At 30.9% G+C, this 25,459-nt stretch overlaps 1 protein-coding gene across 1 annotated transcript in view; it reads left to right on the forward strand.

Moving 5' to 3' along the window:
• The window catches only part of LOC129960010 (uncharacterized), a 42,347-nt gene that overhangs the window by 4,428 nt on the left and 12,460 nt on the right, over positions 1 to 25,459 (forward strand). Inside the window, exon 2 of the mRNA XM_056073008.1 lies at positions 14,109 to 14,798. Coding sequence (XP_055928983.1) covers positions 14,128 to 14,798 — 671 coding nt within the window. The 5' untranslated portion in view covers positions 14,109 to 14,127. The remainder of the gene's footprint in view (positions 1 to 14,108; positions 14,799 to 25,459) is intronic.

Below are 25,459 nucleotides of genomic sequence, written 5' to 3' on the forward strand. Positions count from 1 at the left end.
ATCCAAGTATTACAAATATATAATAGATAATATTTCAAAAAAAATTAAATGCGAATTTAATTTGAATTTGAATGCTTTAACTGCCTTATTTCTAAATGCTTTAACTTTTTCTTAATTAGTCATTATAAAAAAATTAGATTTTTTCTTTTAATATTAAATACTCTTATTTTACTAAGATTTTTTATCAATATAATTTCCTGAACATTTGAATTTACTTCAAAATTTTGATATGATTATTGATTTCAGACGAAAATATAACCTTTCTTTTCGTACTACTTGGTTTATTAAGATATTATTCTATGCGAAGTTGTAATTTATGCTAAATACTGAAAGAAATTCATTTCATTCTTTTTCTCACTGAAATGCAGTCAAAGATAATTTGAAATAGTCTTTCAAAAGGTAGAGGCTAAGAACTGTAGATATAAAAAAAAATTTAATTGAAGAAACATATATAACAATTGTTATAAAGATATGAAAAAAATGTTATCCTCAATAACTCATCATTTTAGAAGGAGTAAAATTGTCTTAACATTTAATTAAACAAGATTGATAATACAAAAGGAATTGAATAATAAAAAACTGTTCATAAATGGATTATTTAGTAAATTTGATTCTGCCGGATATTGCTTTTAAATTATTGAAAACTTGACAGGTGGTTCTCCGAGAATAATGGTTATCTCTAATTTCGATTAAATCATTTAGATGTAACTTCATATTCATGATGCAGTCTCTTCTCATAGTGTACATGAATCTTTCTAATGAAGACCTGTCCCATGACATCATTATACTATTAAAAATGTAAATGTGTCATTCATCTATTCTATAATTTCCGTGGTATTCACCTTTTTATTCATCTCGTTAACTACATACTCAGATAATAAGCAAAATCCTACTTTGACATTCAACAATGGAGGAAATTCACGCCATCACAAAGTGGATGACCAATGAAAATCGTTTGAACTACAAGGCAACAATGAAATCTATTGTCAATAAAGGAAAAAAAAATTAAAAAATTCGGTAAAATATTTCAAGACTATTATATTAGCATTATTGAAAAGGCAATTTTTTAAATTTTGAAACGGTGTAAAACTTAATTATGTGTGATAATATTTTCAGAAGTTATCGCAGAAATACGATCAAATTCAGCTTAGTTTTTGATAAAATTCTAATTAAAATTTCAAAAAACTCGATATGAGATGCACTTTCCTACTCTCCAGGTATGCATGTGCTAAATTTGGTAGTTGTAGGGCAAACGATCTGAACAATAGAACTCCAATACATACACACTTTCATGTTTATTATTAATAGATATTGCATTTCTTTCGCTATTTCAAAAAGAAACTGATAGACAGAACCTGAATTATGTAGGAAGTCATCATTTCGATATTGTAATAAAAGCATTAAAAGGCAAAATAAACTCATATATTTTTTTAAAAAATATATTTCTTTACATTATGTAGAATCATGTATGATAGATAATATACATATTTGTAGTAGCTAAAAAAATAGGTTTCTGGGATTCTTCAGAACGTTTTTTGCGATACATTAATTAGAGAAAAAAAATAACGCTGTTTATTTCACCACATCTTTATAATGAATATTTTTTTTAAAAATATTTTGAATCTTGTGAATTTTATTCACATAATAAATATTGCTATTATATATCTCACACATAATGTATATTTTATGAAAAAACATAAAGAATGAAAGAAAATAGCTGTCTAAAGGGAACATTTTCAAGTATGAAATTAGAAGACTATGGTTTAGATAGAATGCTGAGTTTTTGGGCTATGACAAGACGTTTACTTCGACATCAAATCTTTGTTTCAGCTATTCAATGATACAATGATATAAAAACAAAAAAAAATCTAATTTAAATGGTTAATTAATAGAATGATTAGGGAATTCCACGCAATTATTATTTGATAAGATTTCATTTCCTTCACAACGCTATTTGGTATCCTAAGAAGAAAAATAGCTTGCTGTTACTGGCTTTAAAAGGGATATTTTTAAAACATAAAAAAAGAAAGTTTAGTGTATTTGAATCACTTACGAATTTTTTCGAAGAAAAGTAACAGAAAAATAATTGTAATTAACCAAAAGCAGAATTTTTTGTAGTTTATTGTCTTTAAAAATTGAATAAACTTTCTGGGAAATATATTCTAGAACATCATAAAATAAATAGCCTATTAAAGTAGTGTCATCGGTCCAATTAAAGAAAATGGTTCTCAAATTATTTCATCAATTTCTTTGAGCTCAGTAAGACAATTTTTTTATTTTCAAGTTCATATCAGCACATAACGTTTGAACTCAAGTTAAAAACATTTCATTAAATGAATCATTTTTTTTTTATTATTATTCGTTTGTTTCTCACATACGATACAAAAATGTACATTTATAATTCTTGTTCTATTTGAACCAACATTTTGATGTCTTTAATATCCCTTTATAGTGTCTCTTTGAAAATTTCGATTCCTATTTATAAGGACTGATAGTTATTATACCTGCTTTTTGAGGGAGATAATAGTCCATTGACTATCGAATTCTGGTAATGATTTAAGGTTCAATCTGAATATCTTTTAAACAAAACCCCCAAAAATTCAGCTAATCATATTTTTAAAATATTTGATTAAAATTAGTATAGTAAATTGTAATGAAGAAACATTTTCCTCTGAGGGTGTCAAATATTTGCCTACTAGGATTCAAGTGGCTTAAAAACATATAAATAATGGTATCTAAATACAAATATTTGTTCCTAAATGCAACCCCGCAGCGCTTTCTCGAAAACAGAATTCCAGAATTGACGCTTATACAGTTGAGAAGTAAGTTGAGATACGTTTTTCTATTTAAGATAAAATGAAATAATATATTTCGAATTTGAAAGAATTTGAATGATTTTCACTATTTTTTTATAGAAAATATATGTTTTTTCTGATAATTAACCAATATTTATTTTAAAAATTATTAATATGAGTACTGTCTTGCATATTTTAGTCAGAGAGATTATTATTTTGCAAGGACTTGGTATTTAATGTAATTTATTCGATTAACTTCAATGTAAATACTCATGTATTGTAGAATACAAATTCATATATTCAACTATTCTAAACGTTTTTTAATCATATGAGCCCTAACTCCTCCGAAATCTCCCCGTTCGACAGGGGTCTAACTCAGGCGCTTTGAGACGTTTTGGTGAATTTAATGGGTTAAAAGCATTTCTGCACTAGCTCACCATATGTTCGCTATGGAGGTTCGTTACCCTGACAGTGATTGATGAGCGACTTTTCAAGTTTTGCTATGAGTACGGAGAAAAAGGACACGTCAGATAGTAACTAAGGGAATGAAATATTATTTATCAGTTAAGGAAACCTAAATTCAATTCTTGGATTTTTTTTAAACATTGTATTACGATTGCCATAAGTTTTTCAGTTTTTTTTATATTAAAAATCTTAATATGTTTATCGATTAAAAAATCTATTTCCTTCCTCGTTATTTATTTATTTTTATTGATGCTGATTATTTAAATATTTTTTTCAAATCTTTTTGCTCAGGTTTTCTTTTTTGATACTTTATATAATTACAAATCAATTTTCCTAAATTTATTACTTTATCAAAAAAAACCCAATTACATATTTTTAAAAAAATTCGGCAATTACTGCTTTTTTCCTCAACTTTGACAATCACTGTATTTTAGAAAAATATGGTGACTGTTAATTAAAATCCATTGCTGTATAAAATTTATAAATGAAGTAAAATTTAATGCCTTTAGATTCAATTTTGAAGAAACTTCTGTGAAAATAATTGAAAAATTATGAACCGATTAAGAAATGTCTACATGAGCGCAAAAAGTGAAGATAATCTTATATTTATTACCTTATTTGCCAAAGACTTTGCAATTTTATGCAGATAAAAAAATCTTGCCGTTTGGGATAAAATTTGTTATGTCTTAATTATGAAATTAAGTAGAAAATATATTAATTTTAATTCAAAGACTAATTTGAATTGCTTTAATAATTTTACAAGATTATGTGATATAATTTTTTTTATGAGAATGAATAAAATGATCATTTGAGCAATCAATAGAAATAACTTTTTTTTCTGTTAAATATCACCAGATCATTTTTCCCCTAATTACGTTCTTTAACTGCTAATAAGAAGTAAGATATTTTTTTTTATTTATTTTATTTATTGAAGAAGTGAAAAAAGATAGAATTGTATTAAGATACTCTTCACGATCATCTTGACTATATTAATTTTTTAGAGAAAATTAATATACAATACAGGAAGGAAGAGATTTTTATTATTGATGATATTTGAAAATTAGAGATATTTTAAACTTTATATTGGTGAAATATATATTTTAATGGTACATTTTTTTAACTTTTTCATAGATCCTTTCAGTTTTTCGAGCTACCATCACAATATTAAATATTGTACTATATCTACAAAGTTTGTGCAAAATTTATTGATGAGTTTCAAAGGGTCAATATAAATATGCCTAATTTTACTTTAATAATTAATAAACAAGCTTTCATTTTCAAGATTTTTGTTGCTAAAATAGTTTCCCATTCATTGAAGACTTCATGAGGATTTTCATATGCTTTATACAAAGTTTTGGAATAAAGAGCACTCATTCTGAAAAACGAACTTAAAATACCAACTTCATTTTTATCATCATATGTTTTCATGTCTGATAAGTGAGGAAATACGTTTTTGAAAAAAAAAATATCCGAAGGAGATTCAAAGATAATAATGTTTTATGCTCAATTAGTTTATTTTGTTTTTAAAATTTACTCTGAATTCTATAGCAACGATGAAATGCAAATAAAAAAATATATCTAAAATAGTCGAAACGAGAGTGAGTGTAAATTTAGCAACAACAAATTAAGCGAACTATTCCTCAAACCGCAAACGACAACAACAGGGGGTTAAAAACTGATCACGCATTTCAATTACAGCTCAATAAGTGTCCCCCTCTTGTCATTTCTCTGAAGGAAGAGACAATTCCATTTTAATTTCGTCCACGAAAAACGCTCAGGACTTTGAGGCCCTGGAATTCCAACGCTTGCCGGATTCATAGAATGACTCTCTATCAATAAAACGCAATGATTGCATTTATATCTACTGAATGATTTTTAAGAGCATACTAAGAAAAACATTACATTTCAGGAGATTTGTACATATAGCATTGTCAGCCATTTATCGTATAACCTTTTATAACATGATCACCACTTCTGTTTTTGATTAATCAAGAAAGAAAATATTTTGAAATAAAATTCAGAGAATCACCACGTTTCATTTTCTTCTTAACCCATTCTCCCTGAATTATTTATTCTAATAAATGAAATTGGTAATATACTTAAATAATTAAAAAGCTTTTAAAAGTTGGACTATTTGCAGCAATTTAAAAGAATAATGTTGAAAACTTTTGAGGCAGATCTGCATCCGAATATTAATGATGTTCACTAATATTTTACAATAATTGTATTACTTTTATTATTTTTCTGGAACTGTAAACGAATCAGATTTTTTAATGGTTTGTAATTTTTTAAATATTTATTACTGGGATTTTGATGATCAACAAATGGAAATAATGATAGATGACAGATAAGTACTTTTAGCCTTTCTATTCATGAAAGGGATAGAAAGGTAATAAGAAATGTACGGCATTTGATTTATATTAAAATGAGAATCTTCAAAATAATGTTGGGTATCAATTATTTGCAGAACGTAATAACCATCGAAATTTTTTCTTCAATGAGGGAATGAAACAATCCTTCAGATGTTTAATCGCTTTAAAACTTTAAATTTCTGCATAAAGTGTAATTTAATAGGTATGAAGCATATACTGGAAGACAATTGTAAAATCAAAGAATTTTGAGAACAATTAAGGAAACTAATAATTATTGATATTCATTTCAACAATTCAATTAATAAGGAAATAAAACTAAAATATAAAAATTAAAGCTGTAATAAACTGAAAATTATTCCCTAGTTTATTAAACTGAATGACTATTTTTAGCATTTAATATCAAGACTATAACTTTTATTAATGTCATCTGTATGGCCAAATGATAGACCTGTACCTATTCAATACATCAAATTCAAAATATCAAATTTCTCTTTATTTACAATTTTCAACACGCTTCTAAAACGCGGTATTACTAGTAGTCGCTTGTTTCAAAAGAACAGTCATCACAGTTTATAATTTTGCAAGCATTTTATTGCTTCAGCGCATATAGCACAAATTAATGAGTGAGCCCATCTGACATACAATCAATTAAGAAGAAGAAACATTAGTTATGAGTAAAGGAAAACTCTAAATTCAGTCAGATATTTCACTGAGAACAGTGAAGGCAGTTACTTCTCTTAATTACTCCCTTCTGTCCCCGGTTTTCTTAGATGCGATGAAATAACTTTAAAAAAACGCAAATGAATGCTGTCAAGAGCAACGGAACTCTGTGCGGTTAGACTCGAATTACTTTTCGCCCCTAAAATTCCCCTAAGCAAGCATATGAAACCGGGTTTCATATGCTTGCTAAGGAAAATTTTAGGGATGAAAAAAAAAAGAGGGTTGTATGACTTTTCCATACTGGACAATTCCGTACCGGTCATAAAACTGTCAATCAATGGTCTTGTTTACAAGCCAGTTGTGTTACTAATAAAAATCAGATTATCTAAAAGTGTCAGATTAGGCGAAATTTAACATGATGTTTAATACAATTTTGAATACTTAATGACATGTTCTTTAATAGAATTTCATGCTTTTAATACATTCTGAATACTTTTCATTTTGTCCTTAATGAAAGATAAATCGCTTTTAATTAATGTATTCAAAAATGTATGATAAAAATCAAGGAAGCACGATATTTCTTCTCATATAAATACTGTATCTACTTCGAAACAATAATAATTTCTTCTAAATTTATTATAGTAATTGCATTACTTTATATAAATATAACGATCTTCATTAAACGGAAGGGTTTTGGTTTCATCAGATATTGTTTTATTTCTTCTTGATTCGTTTGTTTAATTCAATAAGTTCGAACACTGAAATATATGTTATTTAAATATAGGCACTTAAAAAAGTTGTTTCTTAAATTTGAAGTACAATTAAATGAAGTAACCGGTATTGAAATGATTTTGAAAGAGGGAATAGTTGCAAAAGCAATTTTTTAATGCCGTAAGTAGTAAGAAAATATCGAAGTGCGGATGTTGCATTTCTATGAGATAGCGTGTTATATCAGTTTCAAAAAATCAATTTCCAGAGTAGAAGCGCTATTACAAACTTAAACCTTTCTAGTTATTATTGTAGAATTAATTTCAGTGTTCTTACATTTTTTAAAAAAAATTTGTACTGTGAAAAGGATAAATTTTTTGTCCGTTATATGTATTTTCATTTTGTTTATGAAATGTTGCAAGTACAGAGTGCATAAAAAGAAAGAGACTAATGATACAGAAATATAATATTTCGCTAAATGATCATATGCTATTGGTAAAATCTATGAGATATTAGCTGAATTCAAATTCAGTTTTCTTCTAGATACGCTATTAAACGATAACCGAAATCTACTGCTGCAAAATTAAACAGAATAACAAAATATTATTCATATATATGTAATATAAATTCTTCAAGAATTTAAATTTTTTTAAAGATCGTTCATACATGAAAAATGAGTCGTTAAAACTCGTGATGAATGAAGCTTTAATAATGCACTCTTCAATAATGTTGATCTACTCTCTTACTTTACGTTTTTACTCATAAACTATGATTTTTTCCCACAAGGCTTACAAAAAAAAAAGAGAGTTTTTACACTGAATTTAATCACTCGCTTTCCATATTTAAAAAAATGTGATTATTTCCAATTTGAGAAGAATTTAGGACAGAATTAAACCTTCCTATGGCTATGAGGCAATGCAAATCTTTAGGCTCCTTTATGCCACCTAATTTTTAAAACCAGTATTTTTTATTGATTTTAATTGAATTTTTATTCAGCATTTTTAAGTAGCAAGTTTTGTCCAAATGCAATCGTAAGTCCCTTTCTAAAAAGTCGATTTCAAGATTTTACGTATATAAAAAGGTTACAGTTAAAATTTAAAGGTAACTTTAAGCCAAATCGTAAAAAAGAAACAACTTTTTTTTTAACATACACTAAATAATGTTATAGAAGAAGAGGTTATTTTTTTAAAATTAAAAAGCCCCTAATTTTTAAAAGTTATAAAATAGCTTAATAAATAACTTGCAAATGGTAATTAGGAATATCACTAGAATAAAGTTCCAAAATTAATATATACAATATTTGATTTTGATTTGAATAAGTTCGATTACACGTCCTCTAATTAAATTAAATTATAAAATTAAATATCTTTCAAAGTATCACTAAAAAATTTTCAGAGCTAAGGGGCCTCTTGGCAGTAGCCAACTTTGCCTATTTAATAAATAGGCCTTTTTCCCCTCTATTTATTAGAATTATTTAAATAATCTCTTTCGACTGTTGACACAAAAGCTCCCGTATTCTAGATTCAAAACTCTTGTAAATTTAATTATTATTCATTAGAAACAGCTTTATGAACACATTTCGATGTGACCATTGATTCGGATGGTCTTTAGCTATTCTTTTTTGTGAAAACTATGTGCATGTTGCAGATATTTTTGTACTGTAAAAGTTTAGTTGGCTACAAAATAATTCCAAAGATCGTAGAACTCCAACTCGAGATCAATATAAAATTTCAAGAAGAGCAATTGGATTTACAACAATAGATTCTTTATTGAAAGTAACAAAACCAGACTTGTGTTACTGCATTGCTAGGGAAGCTGTTGCTGCAGCATTAAAAAAAATTTTTTTCTTCTCATAATTATGTGAATGAGCATTTACTTCTTTTTATGTAATTTACTTTCAGTCATAATATAAAAAAACTTTGATTAAATCGTCAGTATATTTCCGTTATAGTCATTTGTAATCATGTTATTATCATGAAATGAATAATTTCCTATTAATATATGGTTAAATAAAAAAAAATGCATTGTAATATTTATGTAACAGCAGTAATTTTTTCTCAACATAAGCTAAAATTTTGGTGATTTTGTATTAAATGTGAAGGAATGCTTACCAGAACGTTAATGTTTTGATGCCACTAACTATAAAAAAATAATTTAAATTATTTTCTATATAACAATTATAATTTTAAAATTCTATCAAAGTAACCTCTCACAAAGAATGTTCAAAATACTTAAAGTATAAAAATACCTTTATTATAGTTTAGTGTTTATTTATTATGAAATTAATAAATTACTAATACTAAGCATCATTTGTGTAAAGAAATGCTTTCCTTCTTCTTTTATTTTTGTATGAGCATTAAAATGAAGTAAATCAAAATAAAATCAGTTTATATAGTACATGTAAAAGCAATTATACGTAAAGATTATTAAATATTTAATGCATTTCTTTTGATATAAAATAATATTTTAACTAATATTGATTGCTCGTGAGCAAATGCATTTTCATTTGCATAGTATGTAATTGAGAAATTATTTTAAATTGTATTTAGGTGTATATTATTTAAACTATAAGACCTTTATAGACCTTTAAAAGTTTGTTTCTAGAAACCGCAGATATATTAGGAACAGATGTATTTGAAAAAAATTCTTAACTAATTCTGTTTTCACAATTTTTTACAGAAACTTTATCGATCTTCACGGTCTATTTTAGAAGATTGACCATTGTACGTGGAGAAACTAAATTTAGAGCAAATATATCTGGGAAGAAAAAATGTACAATTCAGCGCAACCTAAAAATATTAATGCAGAAAAATAATGGCATATTTATATACAAATTATCTTACAATTAAGAAAAGTTTTCATCAATTTTATTGTTTCATCAATCTTTAAGTTGCGTGTCTTTATACAGTTAAAAATATATGTATGGGTCTTGGATATCATATACGTTTTACATTCAAGATCTTCTATTTATATTTATGTATGAAAAGACAAAGTTTTCATACATAAATATAACATAATACTAAATTTTTAAGTATGAGATTTGATGCATTTTTATAACTATATGAGGTTTGTTATTTTATAGATATACGAATTATTAACTTGATTACCAGAAATTCTAAGGCTTTGGATATATTTTATTTCAAATAATAAGAAATTTATCATCGATTAAATTTTGTTATAAATTTATGTATTATTAATTAGCTGAAACGTACGTCTAAATTACCCATTCATCTTAAAACAACTAGAAACGTCTATGTCTGTAATTGTTAAGCTCAAGTGTATTTTTTTAGAATAAAATTTCACGATTTTAGATTTCTTTTTTACAGTTTATAGATTTTTATTTCAACTATATTTGGTATACTTAGTCTGTAAATGAATTATTCGGAGAATTAATATGATTTCCAAACGTATATTTTAAACTTGCCGCCTTTGGAGACCAATTGGTTCGCTATGATTAATGGTTGATGAAAATTTCAATTGCTACCACAACAAATCATTCTTAAACTTCAAATTTTGATATCTATCTGAATATATTTCATTGTACAGGGTGTTGCCGAATTCGATCGACAAATTCAGATAGGTGATAGTAAGCATCAGGAGGATTAAGAATCATTATGCAACATAGTGTTCCAAATGACGTTTAGTAGGTAAAAATCGCGAAAATATAGGGAGCCCGAAAATTGTTGGAGACTGTAAAAAATTAATATAAAATGCAGATTTGATGATCCAGGGGGTCGTAAATTACAGAAAACGAAAATGTAGTTTATATCCCTTATCTGCAAAAATATTAAAACTTGAAGACAAATAAAAGCTTGAAAATGTAAGAAATTTCATACTCTTTAATTTGATACAAGTATTTAGTATGAAAACTGAGAAGGTTTTAAGATATTCCAGAAAAACTAAAATGTATACTAGGAAACATAGGTACCGATGTTTGCAGAGGGTGTTGATAAATTCAAAAGATAAATTCAGAGAGGTGATAGTAGGCATTAAGGAGATGAAAAATTACTCTAAAACATAGGGTCGCAGGTAACGTTTATTAGGTGAAAATCGCAAAAACAGACATCGAAAAGACAATGAGCCTGGATAAGAGAATGGCCCTATGAATGTGTCGATTAGGAAAAAGGTAATAGAAAAGAAGCCTTTTCGTATGTAAATTTTTCATGCGTTCGAGAAAAATAAAAGCAGCTAGAAAGGATTCATTAATGAGTATTGCAAAATTGATGGTCGTTAAACATTATTCACAAACAAGATGTCAGATTTCATGAATGCAACTAAAATGTGCGGGTGCATCATAGCGCATTAACCAAATGTTTTGGCGTATAATTATCGGTATTGCAGTAAGGAGCGATGTGCTGCAAGAAAACAAGGTACTTTTCGCCACCAAGGCGTTCGAGCAGAAGATACGGTCCCAATAGATGACCCTGCCCAGATGTTAATATTAAACTAGTGTTGTACGTTTGACGAGATAGTGATGTGGGGATATTCGAATGACCAAATATGCGCATTGTGCGTGTTAAAGACGATCTCTCTTAAAGCAGGCTTCATCTGAGAATAAATTTCTCAAAGTAAAGTTTGCATCTTCCTGTGTGGTATCACGTATCCAGGGCGCGAACTCCACTCACAGTGGGTAATCATCATTGAAGAGGAATTGGACTTTCTTCGAGTGGAATGGGTGCATGTTTTCAGCACACATAACCTTACGTTTCGTACCGAATACTTAATATAGCTGCAATTGATAGTGTGCTTGTTGATAGGGTATCGGCAAAACGTTTCAAAACTCTGTTTTCTGTGTCAGATGTGCGCGCACTCCGTTCTTGTCCTGCGTTTTGGCCTCGTTATTTTGAAAAATCCTCTCTCCCGCAGATATCGATCAATGTTTGCAAACGTGGTATGGTGCGGACAATGCCTCCTCGGATATTGTACTTGATACATTCTTTGAGCTAGGCTTCCATTGTCATCCGCTCGGCTGTAAGTTAAATGTATATTCGCATATTCGTCATTCGTGGAATCTGACAGGCTGTTTATGAATGTATTTTAAGGTCATCAATTCTACAATTCCAATCAATGAATACTTGCTAGCTGCTTTTATATTTCTCAAACACATGGAAAATTCACATATGAAAAGGTTTCTTCCTCTCCACTAACTTGTTACTAATCCTTGCATTCATAGGGCCATTCTCTTCAACAGGTTCATCGTCTTTTCGATGCCTGTTTTTACGATTTTCACCTAATAAACGTCACCTGCGACCCTATGTTTTATGGTAATTTTTCATCTTCTTAATGTATGTTATCACCTTTCTGAATTCATCTTTCGAATTTGACAACACCCTTTGCAAACATCGTTACCGATGTTCCAGCAATAATGCCTGATACACATTTTAGTTTTTCTTGAATATCTTAAAACCTTCCCAATTTTCATACTAAATACTTATATCAAATTAAAGAGCATGAGATTTTTTACATTTTCAAGCTTTTATTTTTCTTTAAGTTTTAATATTTTTGCAGATAAGGGATATAAACTACATTTTCGTTTTCAGTAATTTACGACCCCCTGGATCATCAAATCTGCATTTTATATTAATTTTTTACAGTCGCCAACAATTTTCGGCCTCCCTGCATTTTTGTGATTTCCACCTAGTAAATGTTGTTTAGGACCCAATGTTGTATAGTGATTCTTAATCCTCTTCAAGCCTACTATCACCTCTCTGAATTTTTTGTTCGAATACGGTAACACCCTGTATATAGTATCATATTAGCCTTAAACTGTCTTTTTTTCACTTAATTCTTTGTACTTCCCCGATTTTCTGCTTTTCTATCTATACTTTATACACATAATATTTATTTTTACAATTATACCATAGGAAAAAGTAGCAGTATTTGAAAATGGAGGCACTTAAAAGAAATTTTCAACATTGCTTGATTTTGAAGTTGAAATTTATTCGTAAATACAAAAATAATAAAAAAAAATCATTTGGAATATAACCTAATATTGAAATGTTCTCGCCATGGAAAAATAAACCTATTCTTCATATGCTAGGCAGAACGATAGAAGAAAAGCCAAGAAGAAATATTAGTAACAACATTTCGAACGGTTTGGAGTTTCTTTTAAACAGTGAAATATATTATTGCAAAATACGTTAAAAATATTTTTAAAAAATATTAAATATAGAAAGTAAAATTATATAGTAAAAAATTTGACATCATTAAAAAGATAATTTTTTTTTAAATTTTATGTTGCTGTAAATCTATTTTCCTACCGTAATATTGTCACGAAGATCCAAAGAATAACAGGTCACAAAGTAACACTATATTAAGTTTATTAGCTCTAAGCAACCTGTAACATGCAGGAGAAAAACTGACCCCACTGCTTGTGAAACTCAGAATTTAAACCTTTTCAGAATAATCTAGAATTATAAGGAAGAATATAGAAAGTTCTCGAAGCTTCTAGAACATTAACAAATGAATAACAAGAAATTCAAATTAAAGTTCAATCTTTAAATTAAGACAACGGGGCTGGGATTCGAATCCCTGATCGTGTGCTTTCGAAGCGTGTACTTTACCACTAAGCCACGCTGACTTTTTTTAGGTCTTCCTTTTGCAACAATATTTTAAAAAGTTATCGTGAATAAATGCCAATAGCCCACTTAATCTTTGATTAATTAAAATTCTAATTAAAAATTTGAAAAAATCGCCCTTAAAAGCATATTTCTACCCACCAAACTATATATTTGCCAAATTTTATAGGTGTAGGTCAAACGGTCTGGTTTGTACAGAATCAGCAATACACACACACACAGAAGCTTTTTCCTTATGTTTAAGAATCAAAATTTAGTTAAAATATCAAAACATTTTCTTGCCAATTATTCTCGCCAACAGTTAATATGTTTTTAGCACACCGAGACTAATCACTTCTATCTCCTTTTTTCAATGAGCTACGAAGGATTTATTGGACTTTTATGACCCGTACGGAAATGTCTGAAACCAATGAGTCCTCAAACCATGAGACCAAGTTCCGCCCCTTATCCGTAGGCTTTCGTACGTAACAAATATGGATCCGGACTCATTTTGATTTCAATATAATAACATTTTCTTCTTCTTCTCCTAGGTACCAAAGAAAACTCACTATGAAACGATTACTGTTTGTATTTTGCTTGACTTTGACAAGTTGCCTAAGCCAGAATAGTTGTCCATCGAAAGAGGACATCAATCCTTGCTCCTGTTCCATAGGAGTGGACCAAAAACCGTGGGTTTCTTGTGTAGGACTCACCTCGGGAACAGCCCTTAAGAATGTTGTGAAAGGAATGAAGAATTACAAATTTTCAAATTTTGATGTCGAAAAGTCTAACATTGGTGTTTTGGAAGCAGATACATTTTTGGGTTTGCAAATCCGTTCTTTAAATATAATATTCAGCAATATTACAAGTATTAGCGAGATGTCTCAACGTCCTCCTTTCCTTGGATTGGAAAATTCGCTTGAGAGTCTTGAAATAAGAGATGCTTTTATCAGTGAAGACAATCCTATGTTCAGGCTTTCTTTATCTCATCTAAAAAAATTAACTTTTCTTCAACTCGAAGGAAATGTTATTCCCGTTTTGGGCAATGACTGGTTTGAGAGTGGGCCTTATGGACTCAAAGAGGCTTATTTGCTAGATACTTACACAAAAAAAGTTGGAAGCCATGTTTTCTCAGCCTTAAATCAATTAAGGAAAGTTTCACTTACAGGAGGATCTGTTTCAGATATCTCCAGAGATATGTTCCCCGATCCAGCAATTTATTTGGAAGCTATAGATTTCAGGTGAGTACAATTCCGTCTTTTGATGAAATCGAAATAATAAACTGAATATTTCTTCTTACTTTATAAATTGACATAGTTCGGCATCCACACAGCTAATAATTTGTTTGTAAACAGTGATTTAGTTATATTCTAATTTGAACTGTGATAACCAAGTAGTCATTGAATACCCTTTATATTCCTCGCCTGTCACCATTCCTTTTGATTTAGCTTGTCAATTACAAAAATTTGGGAAAATATTTTACTAGGGCTCAACAAATATATAGATTTTTGCCTATACTATTCAATTTTTTATTTATAAAAAGCGGTTGTGTGAGTCTATAAATGAGTAGAAGAAATATATTAAAATAGTATAAAAAATGAGTTTTGAACATAAATTTTTACTAAAATGAATGAATTAAAATGATAATTTAATTCAATTTTTTTATTAAAAAATAATTATTATTCAATGGAAAATATAATAGACAAGTTAACAGTAATATACAAGTTACTTAATTTATTAGAAATTTAAAACTAATAAAATCAAAATTTAGTGTAATCTTTTCTTGAAATCATAATGGTTATTATCAGGATACTATCGCTTTGTATGCAAGAAGCTTTTGCGCTTTTGTCTATATTTTTTAAAAATTCTGCATATATATATATATATATATATATATATATATATATATATATATATATATATATATATATATATATATATTAGTTTGGTAATAGTGCGGAAAAGCTGCCTTTTAGGTTCATTTTTATTTATTTATTAATTTTTTTTTTAATTTTTTGCGGAACCTCAATATTATCTTGAGGTGCCGCAAAAAGCCTAAAATTTGTAAAAAAATTGGAAAAATGGAAATTTTTAAAATCGACCTTTAAAATTTTTTCTTGTATTTTAGATCTGTATTAGTGGAGAAAAATTAGCTTTTCAATTCAAAATTAATTCTAAAAAATTCTGGTTGCAATACAACAATATCTCCAGGTGTCGCAAAGAGCTTAAAATTTGTAAAAAAACTGAAAAGTTATAAAATTTGGTAAAATATTTTTATGAATATTTCGTTCATATAATGTTACAAAACAGATTTTAAATGCATATATAAGAATTGCAATTGGAAAAAAATATTTATTATAAAGTATAATAATAATAAAATATTTTTTATGGTAAATTTTGCGTTTAATACTTCTGTATCCTTATTGATTACAAATATTACAGCTGCAAAACGCTTATTTCTACTTCATTGCCACATTAAATTGATTTTTTAAAATTATTTTGGCGTATTCTCACGGGAGTCAATTTTTGCTCTCATGCATCCTTCTCTTATGATTGAACCACAGACATTTTGAGCCGATTCGGCCGCCAGTTTAACAGCTCTTTCCACTGCTTGTATGAGACAAGGAAGCTGGAGAAAGTCGATAACCGAGGCCCTTATACTAATTGGTATTCAGCTTCAGATGCCTTCTTTATAAAGTCTTTGAGAGAGTCACTGGAAACATGTTTTAACAAAGGGCGGGGGGGGGGGTCAGTCACTTCATTTTCAAGCCATGAGATCATGTCGATGTAACGATGTAATCTTTTGCATCAAAGTACCGGATGCGGCATAAATTCGTGCAAACTTCAAAAAATTATAATAAAAAAAAGTAATGTTCGAAAAAAATTGCGGTTTGCGGGAATATGTTCAGAGAGCCTTTGGATTTTGATATTTCCATTAAAAAATTTATTTAAAAATGATCGATAGATGGCGCTGGCACGTCATACAGAATCTGTTTATGCAAATCAGTATAGCTATAAAACACAAGGCTGGAAATGGATCTGTCATTCGACGCAAGTAGCATGCTATCGCTACCGCATCGAGCATTAGTGCTTAAATTGTTCTATAAGAACGGTGAATCCGCGACTAAAGCATTGCGACAGTTACGGACGGTGAAAGGAATTAAGGCGAAGAAAAACCCAATTTCATTGAATGGGATATTGAATTTAGTTCGCCGTTTTGAGGAAACGGAAAGATTAGAGGGTCGTCCACGAAGTGGCAGACCATCCGTCAGCGCTGCCCGCGTCCCTTTTCCTGTGCACGTGAAGCAGGTAAAATAACAGGAATTCCGGAAAAGTCGATCCGACGCATTCTGCGCGAAATCTTGAAACTGCATCCGTACAAGATAGAGGCATTTCACCAGTTGTTGCCAGCAGATTGCGAGAAAAGACAAGCCTTTGCAACATGGGTGCTCGCACAAATGGAACGTGATCCAAAATGGTTACTGAACCTCATGTGGACAGATGAAGCCCACTTTTCATTGCATGGTGACGTCAATACGCAAAACAGTCGTATCTGGGCAGCATCAAACCCTCGTGCGTACACGACCAAACCACCACATTCTCCACATGTGACTGTTTAGTGCGGTTTCACTGTGTCCTTCATTCTAGGCCCTTTCTTTTTTGAAGAGCGTTGTCCTGTATCCGGTTAGAAAACCTGTTCCGTCACTGCAGAACGCTATCTTAAGGTGGGTTCAGACGAGGCTTATTATTGCGCGCAATAGAAGGTCACGCCTACTTCAGGAAAATCACGTGACTGCAACGGGACAATGGCAAATGGTTGTCCCGTCGGGACAACTATTAGCCATTGTTCCATCAACGTTGTCTCAACTGTTCACACGGGGACAATAGAGGGACAACAGTAGAGAGACAACGATTGCGCGCAATAAAAAACCTCGTGTGAACCCACCTTTAGGCTTTTGCGAGACCACGTTATGCCTGCTTTGCAGCAAAGACGTGCGTTATCTTCCGTCACCTTCATGCGGAATGGTGCCCCGCCCCACGTTGCTAGTTCCGTTAAGACGTTCCTCCTAGACACATTCACTAAGGATAGTGTGATAAGCAGAGGATGTAAGAATGAATGGCCCTAACGATCGCCAGATCTTTCTCCAGCGGACTTTTGGTTGTGGAGATACCTGAAGTCTTGCGTCTACCGGAGCTCTCCTGCCACTTTGATGGAACTGAAAGATGCCATTCAATTGGCCGTTAGTGGCATCGATGTCGACATGTTACACGCAGCTGTAATAGGTGTAGTTACGCGCCTCACTTGCTTAATACCTTGTGCTGGCGATCATGTTGAGCCTCTTTTGCTTTAAATTAAAATGTACTATAATGTTACTGTGCTCTGTTTTCCTGATTTGCATAAACCGTCTCGGTATGACTGTCTGAGCGCCATCTATCGGTCATTTTTAAATTCATTTCTTTAATGGAAATAACGAAATCCAAAGGTTCTCTGAACATATTCCCGCAAACCGCAATTTTTTCCGAGCATTACTTTTTTTATTATGATTTTTTGAAGTTTGCACGAATTTATGCCGCACCCGGTATATCTTTGAAATTTTAAATTCTTGATTTTGCCTTTATTTCTGTTCTTGCTTTTAACATACATCGTAAACCAAGTTTTCTATCAATTTTACGTACATCACTTAGCAGAGACAAAAGGATATTTTCTGAAGCAGCAAAGTACCCATTTCTTTGAATAATCTGATTTATAACGTTCTTGAGATGATCAGAGAGATAGCATGAATGTGTGTGAAAGGTAAATTAATATTAAACCACACAGGCACCTGGAAGTTTTATCTCTTCTTGTCTATTTGAGAGATCTGGTTGGTTTGCCTCTTTTTGTAAAGAACACTGTTGTTCGTCTGTGTTATCATTGTCGCCAGTAATCTTTTCTGATGCAATAGTGTTATTTTTCCGTTCTTGATTAAACTTAACTATTCTCTGTAGTTCTTTACTCTTTTTTGCTTCTTTCTATTTTAAATCACATGTGTTGTAGCTATATAATTATTACCTATAACTATTTTCTTATTAGAGCGTTAATCGTTAAGAACCTTTTATTCCATCTCTTTTATACAAGTCTGTAATATCAAATAAACATCTAGCCTCTTCTCTAAATTATTTAAGGTTGAAATCAAACTTATCTGAACATTTTCTACTTTTAGACTTTAATAAATTTTTATATTTAGCATCATAAGCTTTTAACATTTCTGACATTCTTTCGCTAGCAGCAATGGGAATAGAATTTCTTGGCCATATTTTTCTATTATGGGAACTAAAGTGTCACATATTTCGCTTACAGAAGAATCCTTCTCTGAATCAAAATTGAGGTTATGTCTAATATAATAGTAGCACTAGTTTCATTGTGAGTTCAATTTCCCAAAAATAGAACTCTCCGATGTTTGTCTCGTTTTCACTAATTCAGACTGGACCCCTTTTACTCACAGCAAAATACCCAAGCGCACAAACTAGCAAATCAGTTACACAATAGACGGAGCGGAGACGCAAACTCAACTGAACTCGGCAAAGCTACTGATTTTAAACCGGGCCTCTCCTTGTCACCGGATGCAGACAAACCTGCGCCTTACCTCCATAACAACTGCTCCGGCGACAACTCATTGCCATGCCAGTGCAGTAGTAATTTTTTTTATTATTATTTTATTCATATGACAACGCCTATTCGAAGATTTTTATTTCATAATCGAGGCAAGCAAAAATCCTTAAAAAGTTACGGAAAGTTTGTTTTTATGAAACTTTAATGTCCTTGCGGCACCTCAAGATGTAATCTAATATTTGTTATAATTTTTATTTATTTTATCTATACCAAAAGACAACTTTTCAACTCTATTACAAATTAAAAATCCAACGCTGATTATCTCGTAAAATAAAGCACAAATTTCAATTTTTATGAAACTTTAACCTCCTTGGGGCACCTCAAGGCCTACTCCGATATTTTTCATATTTATAATTTATTTTATCTACACCAAAAGGAAACTTTTCCATGCTATTACAAATTAAAAATCAAAAATTGATTTTTCGTTCAACCCTAATATGTATATACACTCATGTCCAAAATTAAGGTCACAATTATAAAATCAGCGAAAAATGAAAAACTATTCACTGTGTTGCCAAGAAATTTGGCACAGAGGTACACTGCAATGGAAGAAAGAACATAGACACATAACAACATGGAAAAGATTTTAATTGGGAATTAAGAAGCAGGTTATATCAAAAAAGTTTTACATTATGAATCAAAGAAAAAGCATTCATCTCGGGGAAAGCTTGTCTAATATGGATTGTGACCACCGGGCACTGCTATACTGGCATCACAGCGAGCTTTCATACTGTTTATGAGGGTGTCGATTAATGCTTGGAGCAACAAAGCCCATTCTTCCAAAAACGCGGCTTTTAACTCTTGGAGGGTATTAGGAAGGAGGTTACGCTGAGCAATGGCTCTTCCGAGATCATCCCAAACATGTTCAATAAGAGTGGATCCGAAGACCTTGATTGCCAGTCCATACGTCGAATATCCTTTTCCTCAAGAAAATCATCAACGATCTGGGCTCTGTGTGGACGCGCGTTATCGTCCATAAACATGAAGTCTGGGCCAAAAGCACCCCGGAACAACCTCACATAGGCTTCAAGGATCTCATCTCTATAGCGATGTGCATTGACAGTACCCGCATCGAAGACTTGCAGTGGTGTACAACTGTCCAACATTATGCCACTTCAGACAAGGATTCCTCTGCCACCAAATCTGTCGATTTCTTTAACGTAGGAGGGTTGATTGCGAGCTCCTAGCTCTTTCCAGATGAAGATTCGACGAGTGTCACTCTGTAAATCTCGACTCATCACTGAAAATAACACTACCCCATTCTTGCTGTGCCCAAGACTGATGTGTTCGGCACCAGAACAACCGGGCTTTTCTGTTCAATATAGTCATAGAGACGCACTCAACTGATCGCCGGGCATAAAGAGCCCTCTCTGCTAGACGTCTGTATACTGTTTGTTTATTCCAGACGCAACAGCAAGGTCACGAGCAAGTTGAGGAGCCGTTGTTAGCCTATGCTGTCGTGCGCTTAATGCCAAATAGCGATCCTGTGCAGGCGTCTTTGCTCTGTGACAGCCTTGGCCGGCTTTACCGGTTACAGTACCACTTGTTTCGAATAGATTCCACGACCTGAATACCACTTTCGGTGCCACTTGTAACCATCGAGCCTCCTCCGCCTGAGGCTGCCCTGCTTCAAGCCTGCCAACGGCTGTCCATCTCAAGGAATCGCCTAAACGATTATGAGAACTCAATCTCACTGGAAACCAGTTAAATTTTTTATTTTAATGCAATACTCACAAAATTGCAGGCAAAACTCCCAGAAGCCTAAGTGGTCTAATTTCAGTAGTTCCTCAAAAACTAATGCTAAACAACATTTTTTTCCCACAACAAAGGTGAATATCGTGTTACCGGTCCTTCACAATATACAAAATATAATTTGTTTAAATTTTACTGGTAGCTATTTAGAATTACTTTGAAAAACATTTTTGTGACCTTAATTTTGGACATGAGTGTATGTTGTTATCTATCTCTATCTATTATCTATATTTTTAGTTTCAAATTTCTCTTTTTGTTCTCATTCAAAATGGTTGTATTAAACTTCCGAAAAAATTATCTAAAAACTATTATTTGGAGGAATTTAATGTTAATTTACTTAGAACATTTGGCTTTTTAGATTAATTACTTTTTTAAATATCTAACTTTCTTTTGCACAAATACCATTTGCTAGCTCAGCATGACCAAACAGGGCTCTTGCGCCAAAATTACCAACTATTCCCTTGCACAAAAATGTTTATTATGAAAAAGAAAAAAAATATCTGTAAGTAAAAATATTAATATATAATTGCCAACGATTAATATATAATTGCCAACGATTAATGTATAATTGCCAAATATTAATATAAACGCCACAGAATTGCCAAGGATGTGCTACAAATGTCAACAGACAGTTGTCACAGAAGTAACAATGATATTCGCGATCCATCGACTGAAATTGCTGGACGAAACACAGTTTACAGGAACACAATCTTAGGGCAAAAATAAATTGATTGAGAAGATATAAATCGCTCCCAGATTTCTATAAAGTATTGAATACTTTGTGTGGTCTTGTTGCGAGTTACAGTTTTGGAATGCGCACCAGTGAATTACTTGTCATCTCGAGTGCTATGCCAAAAACGATACCCTTTTGAATATCAATGGGAAATTTTTTCTATTCATGAGCAGTATTCAGTGGTATATTTTCTATGTTTTCTTTTTTTCATTTTTTGCAGCATTTTATAGTTTTTGTTTACTTATATTCAGAGAGATTGATAAACTTTTGATCGAGGAGTCTTTTAGGTTCTAGGAGCCATAATCGGAGACAGAAATTCCCTGAAGTCGTGTAATGAGAACTAATGCAACAGATAATATTCCTATAGTTTATCTACTTATAATTCTTATAAGGAATCTGCTTAAAATTCCTAGATCGAAATGCTTTGCAAATTTTTCTTTTATTACCATCCTAAATGTTTAACTATAAAATAAGTCAGGCAAGAACATACATTTTCAATTTTTATTTAAATAGGATTTGTTATAGCGTATTTAAAAATACTAATCTGTCAAAGGTGGTTGTAATTAGGGATTGCAATACCGGACAAAAATTTCAATACCGGTATTTGGTATTTTTAAAATCTTAATACCGGGATACCGGTTTTAATACGGTATTAGAAATTTTGGAAAGAGAAAGAAAAACAGGTGTTTCTTTTTTTTATTTGCCAGTTTTGTTAGAGAGTGTAAACATAACAAAAAATAATTTGTAACTTATAAATTATAACAGTATATAAAAAGTAAAGAAACATCTTATTTATTTAAAGCACAAAAAATGTGTAAATATCTCTATTCAGTTTGTGGTACTATTACAAATTTTTGAAATGTGATCTAAAAAAACAAAATGCATCAATTGTACTGTCATTAAGCCTGAAAAGTAATTTTGTGTAAAAATTACCATCTGTCGAAAACGCTCTTTCGGCATCTACGCTAGTTGGTGGTACTGTTAGCAATGCGCGATATACTTTTTCCAAGTATTTACCTCTAAATCCTTCATCTTCAAATAAATCGATTTCTCTTCGGATGGTTTTGGATATAGCTGATTTCTGTATTGTATTTTGGTTCGTTGAAATCTTTTTATTTATCGCTAATTCTAATTTTTGTTCAAGAGACAATTCCTTTTCACTATCGACAGTAGTGACATCATAATCTTCGATAATTGAACCGAATTCTGAATGTGGATAGGTTTGTGGGAAAAACATTTTAAGAAACTTTACTCTAACTTAATCAGATTTGAATTGGTTCTTTTCTTTTCTTTTCTTCTTTTTCATTTTCATTTTTAAAATCATTATTATTATGTAAATACCATAAGACATTTTCTATTTCGGTATGCCTTTCTATTGTGCGATTTTTGAATGTAATATATAATTTTTCAGATACTAATGTGTGCTGTTCTTTCAGTGACTGCAACATGAAATTTATTGTTGCATTAGCTGTTAATAAATTAGAATTTCTCCGACATAATACCTCAATAGTCAGTTTTATTGGAAGTAGAGCTAATATAGTTCTGGATATTAAGTCGAATTCACTATCTGAAAATTTAATTTACAGGTTTAAGTCGATTATTGCTTTTTGGATTGGATTTCTCAGTTTCAAAAATCGTTCCATCATTAGGAGTAAACTGTTCCAACGTGTTTTAGAATCTAATATTAACATATATTCTGTTTTATTTTCAGTTAGTATATATTTTAGTAATATATCCTTTTTATAGGGGAACGTTTAAATATTTTAACAATTTTTCGAACTTTATAAATTATAGGAAGCAATTCTTGATAGGTTAATATTTCATCCTTATTAGCAATATCTTCTTCACCAATTATCTTCATTGTCAATATCACTGTCACTTTTACTCTTTTCAAGGTTGGAATCCGTAGTTTCTATATCCACAGTATTTGGATTTTTTTTTCTTTATATTTTTGGTATAATACATCTATTACTCCTAATTGAATTCCATGTGCATACCACAACTGCTGATTTGCACCAATCAACTTTCCAACTTTTTTCATAATTGTTTCTCCATCAGTCGTTATGGATACAATATTTTCTTTCAGAGATAATCCATGTTTCGTTAATTTAGATTTAAGCAATTAATTAAGCCATTAATCAGCTAATTAATTTCGCCCGTTAGGGAGACATAAAAACAAATCGTATACTATATTGCTCTGTTCGCGATACCTGAACATATAGTGGAGACAATTTTAAAAATTTCTAGTAAATACCGAAAAACCGGTATTTAAACTTGTGTATACCGGTATTACAAAATTGTACAAATGGCTCAAAATACCGGTATTCGGTATCCCGGTATACCGGTATTGCAATCCCTAGTTGTAATGTAATCGCGCAGCCTGCAAAATTTGAATCATAAAAAGCATTTTTAATTGAATACTGATGTACTGAATTTTATATTGCTTGGTACGTTGATTTTGAATATAGCATCTATTTTTATCAATCACTCACGGATTTTTCATAAAAAGGGCTTGAATATGTGGGAAAAGCATATGTAGGATTCAAGTATTTTTTACATATTTTGGCGAAAGCTGATTCTTTTTTTAAAAAATTAGCTGCCACATTTGCAGATTTATTGTTTATCAAACTACGTGAAATGGTTAACTAAATTACATTACTAAGAACAGTTCACTGCCGATAAATCTTAGCATTCACGTGTCTTTATAATGTCTTTTCTTCTGCCCTTAAAAGCTTCTTTCGGCACTTTATTTTTTCAAGGTAATATGCGCGTCTCTTTGTCTTCTTTGCGTACAATCTAACAGTAATCCACCATGGAGTGGAGTGGAATTTGGCGTTTATTGGCGCAAGAGTCATATCTGACTATACTGCGCCAGACACATGGTAAAAAGGTAGTCTTTGACTTTATTTAAACAACTGTAAAAACTGGATGTAAACACTGATAAAATTTCAAAGCAGTACGTCTAAAATTGTAAACAAGGTAAGTAATCCACCATCATACATATATTTCTATTTTCTTTATATTTAAACTCCATCCTCTTGATATCTTCCTCCTATTCCTCCTTAACAACATCATGAATTTCAAAAAAGTATTCCAAATGTGAATTTAACCCTTTAACGCGCATTTTTTTCCCCACAAAAACGGCCCAAAATATAGTTTTTTTTTTATTACTGATAATTTATGTACTAATGCAATTAAAGGTAAAAAACAGTGCAAAGCAAATTGATCAACAATATTTTATTGTTTATCGATTATTGAAAATTCAATTATGTATGATATGTCTTAAAACAAGGAACAGCACATAAGCCTACATTACATTTTTCACAATAAACGCGAGTTTCCTTCCTTATCTTTTTCCCCTTGCTATCCCTTTTACTGCAGCATACTATCCAGCTTTTTCAGGGCGGGGGGGGGGGGGTTACTGTCACGGTACTGTTTTGTGGTTTTATTTATTTTTTTCGCTTGGCAGAATGCATTTTGGAAAATGTCGTTCCGTTAGCCTGAGAGGCCCTGGTTTCTTTGGCCTACCGTGCTTTGTGAGCCTTGATTCTGAATGATGTACCTCTAATACCGCTCTACAAGTGTAATGCGGAAAACTAGATTTTCTTTCTTGCCGCCATTTTTTTCGATACAAAACAAGTGCATTGTATAGAGATATATCAAGCAAGTGAACAAATATTTTTATAATATTTTTTGCCCCTTTTTCTTGTTACCGGGTAATTATGGAGGTGCTGATCTAAACAATCAACACCTCCCATTGTATTATT

This window comes from Argiope bruennichi, chromosome X2 (assembly GCF_947563725.1).
Source record: "Argiope bruennichi chromosome X2, qqArgBrue1.1, whole genome shotgun sequence".
NCBI lineage: Eukaryota > Metazoa > Arthropoda > Arachnida > Araneae > Araneidae > Argiope > Argiope bruennichi.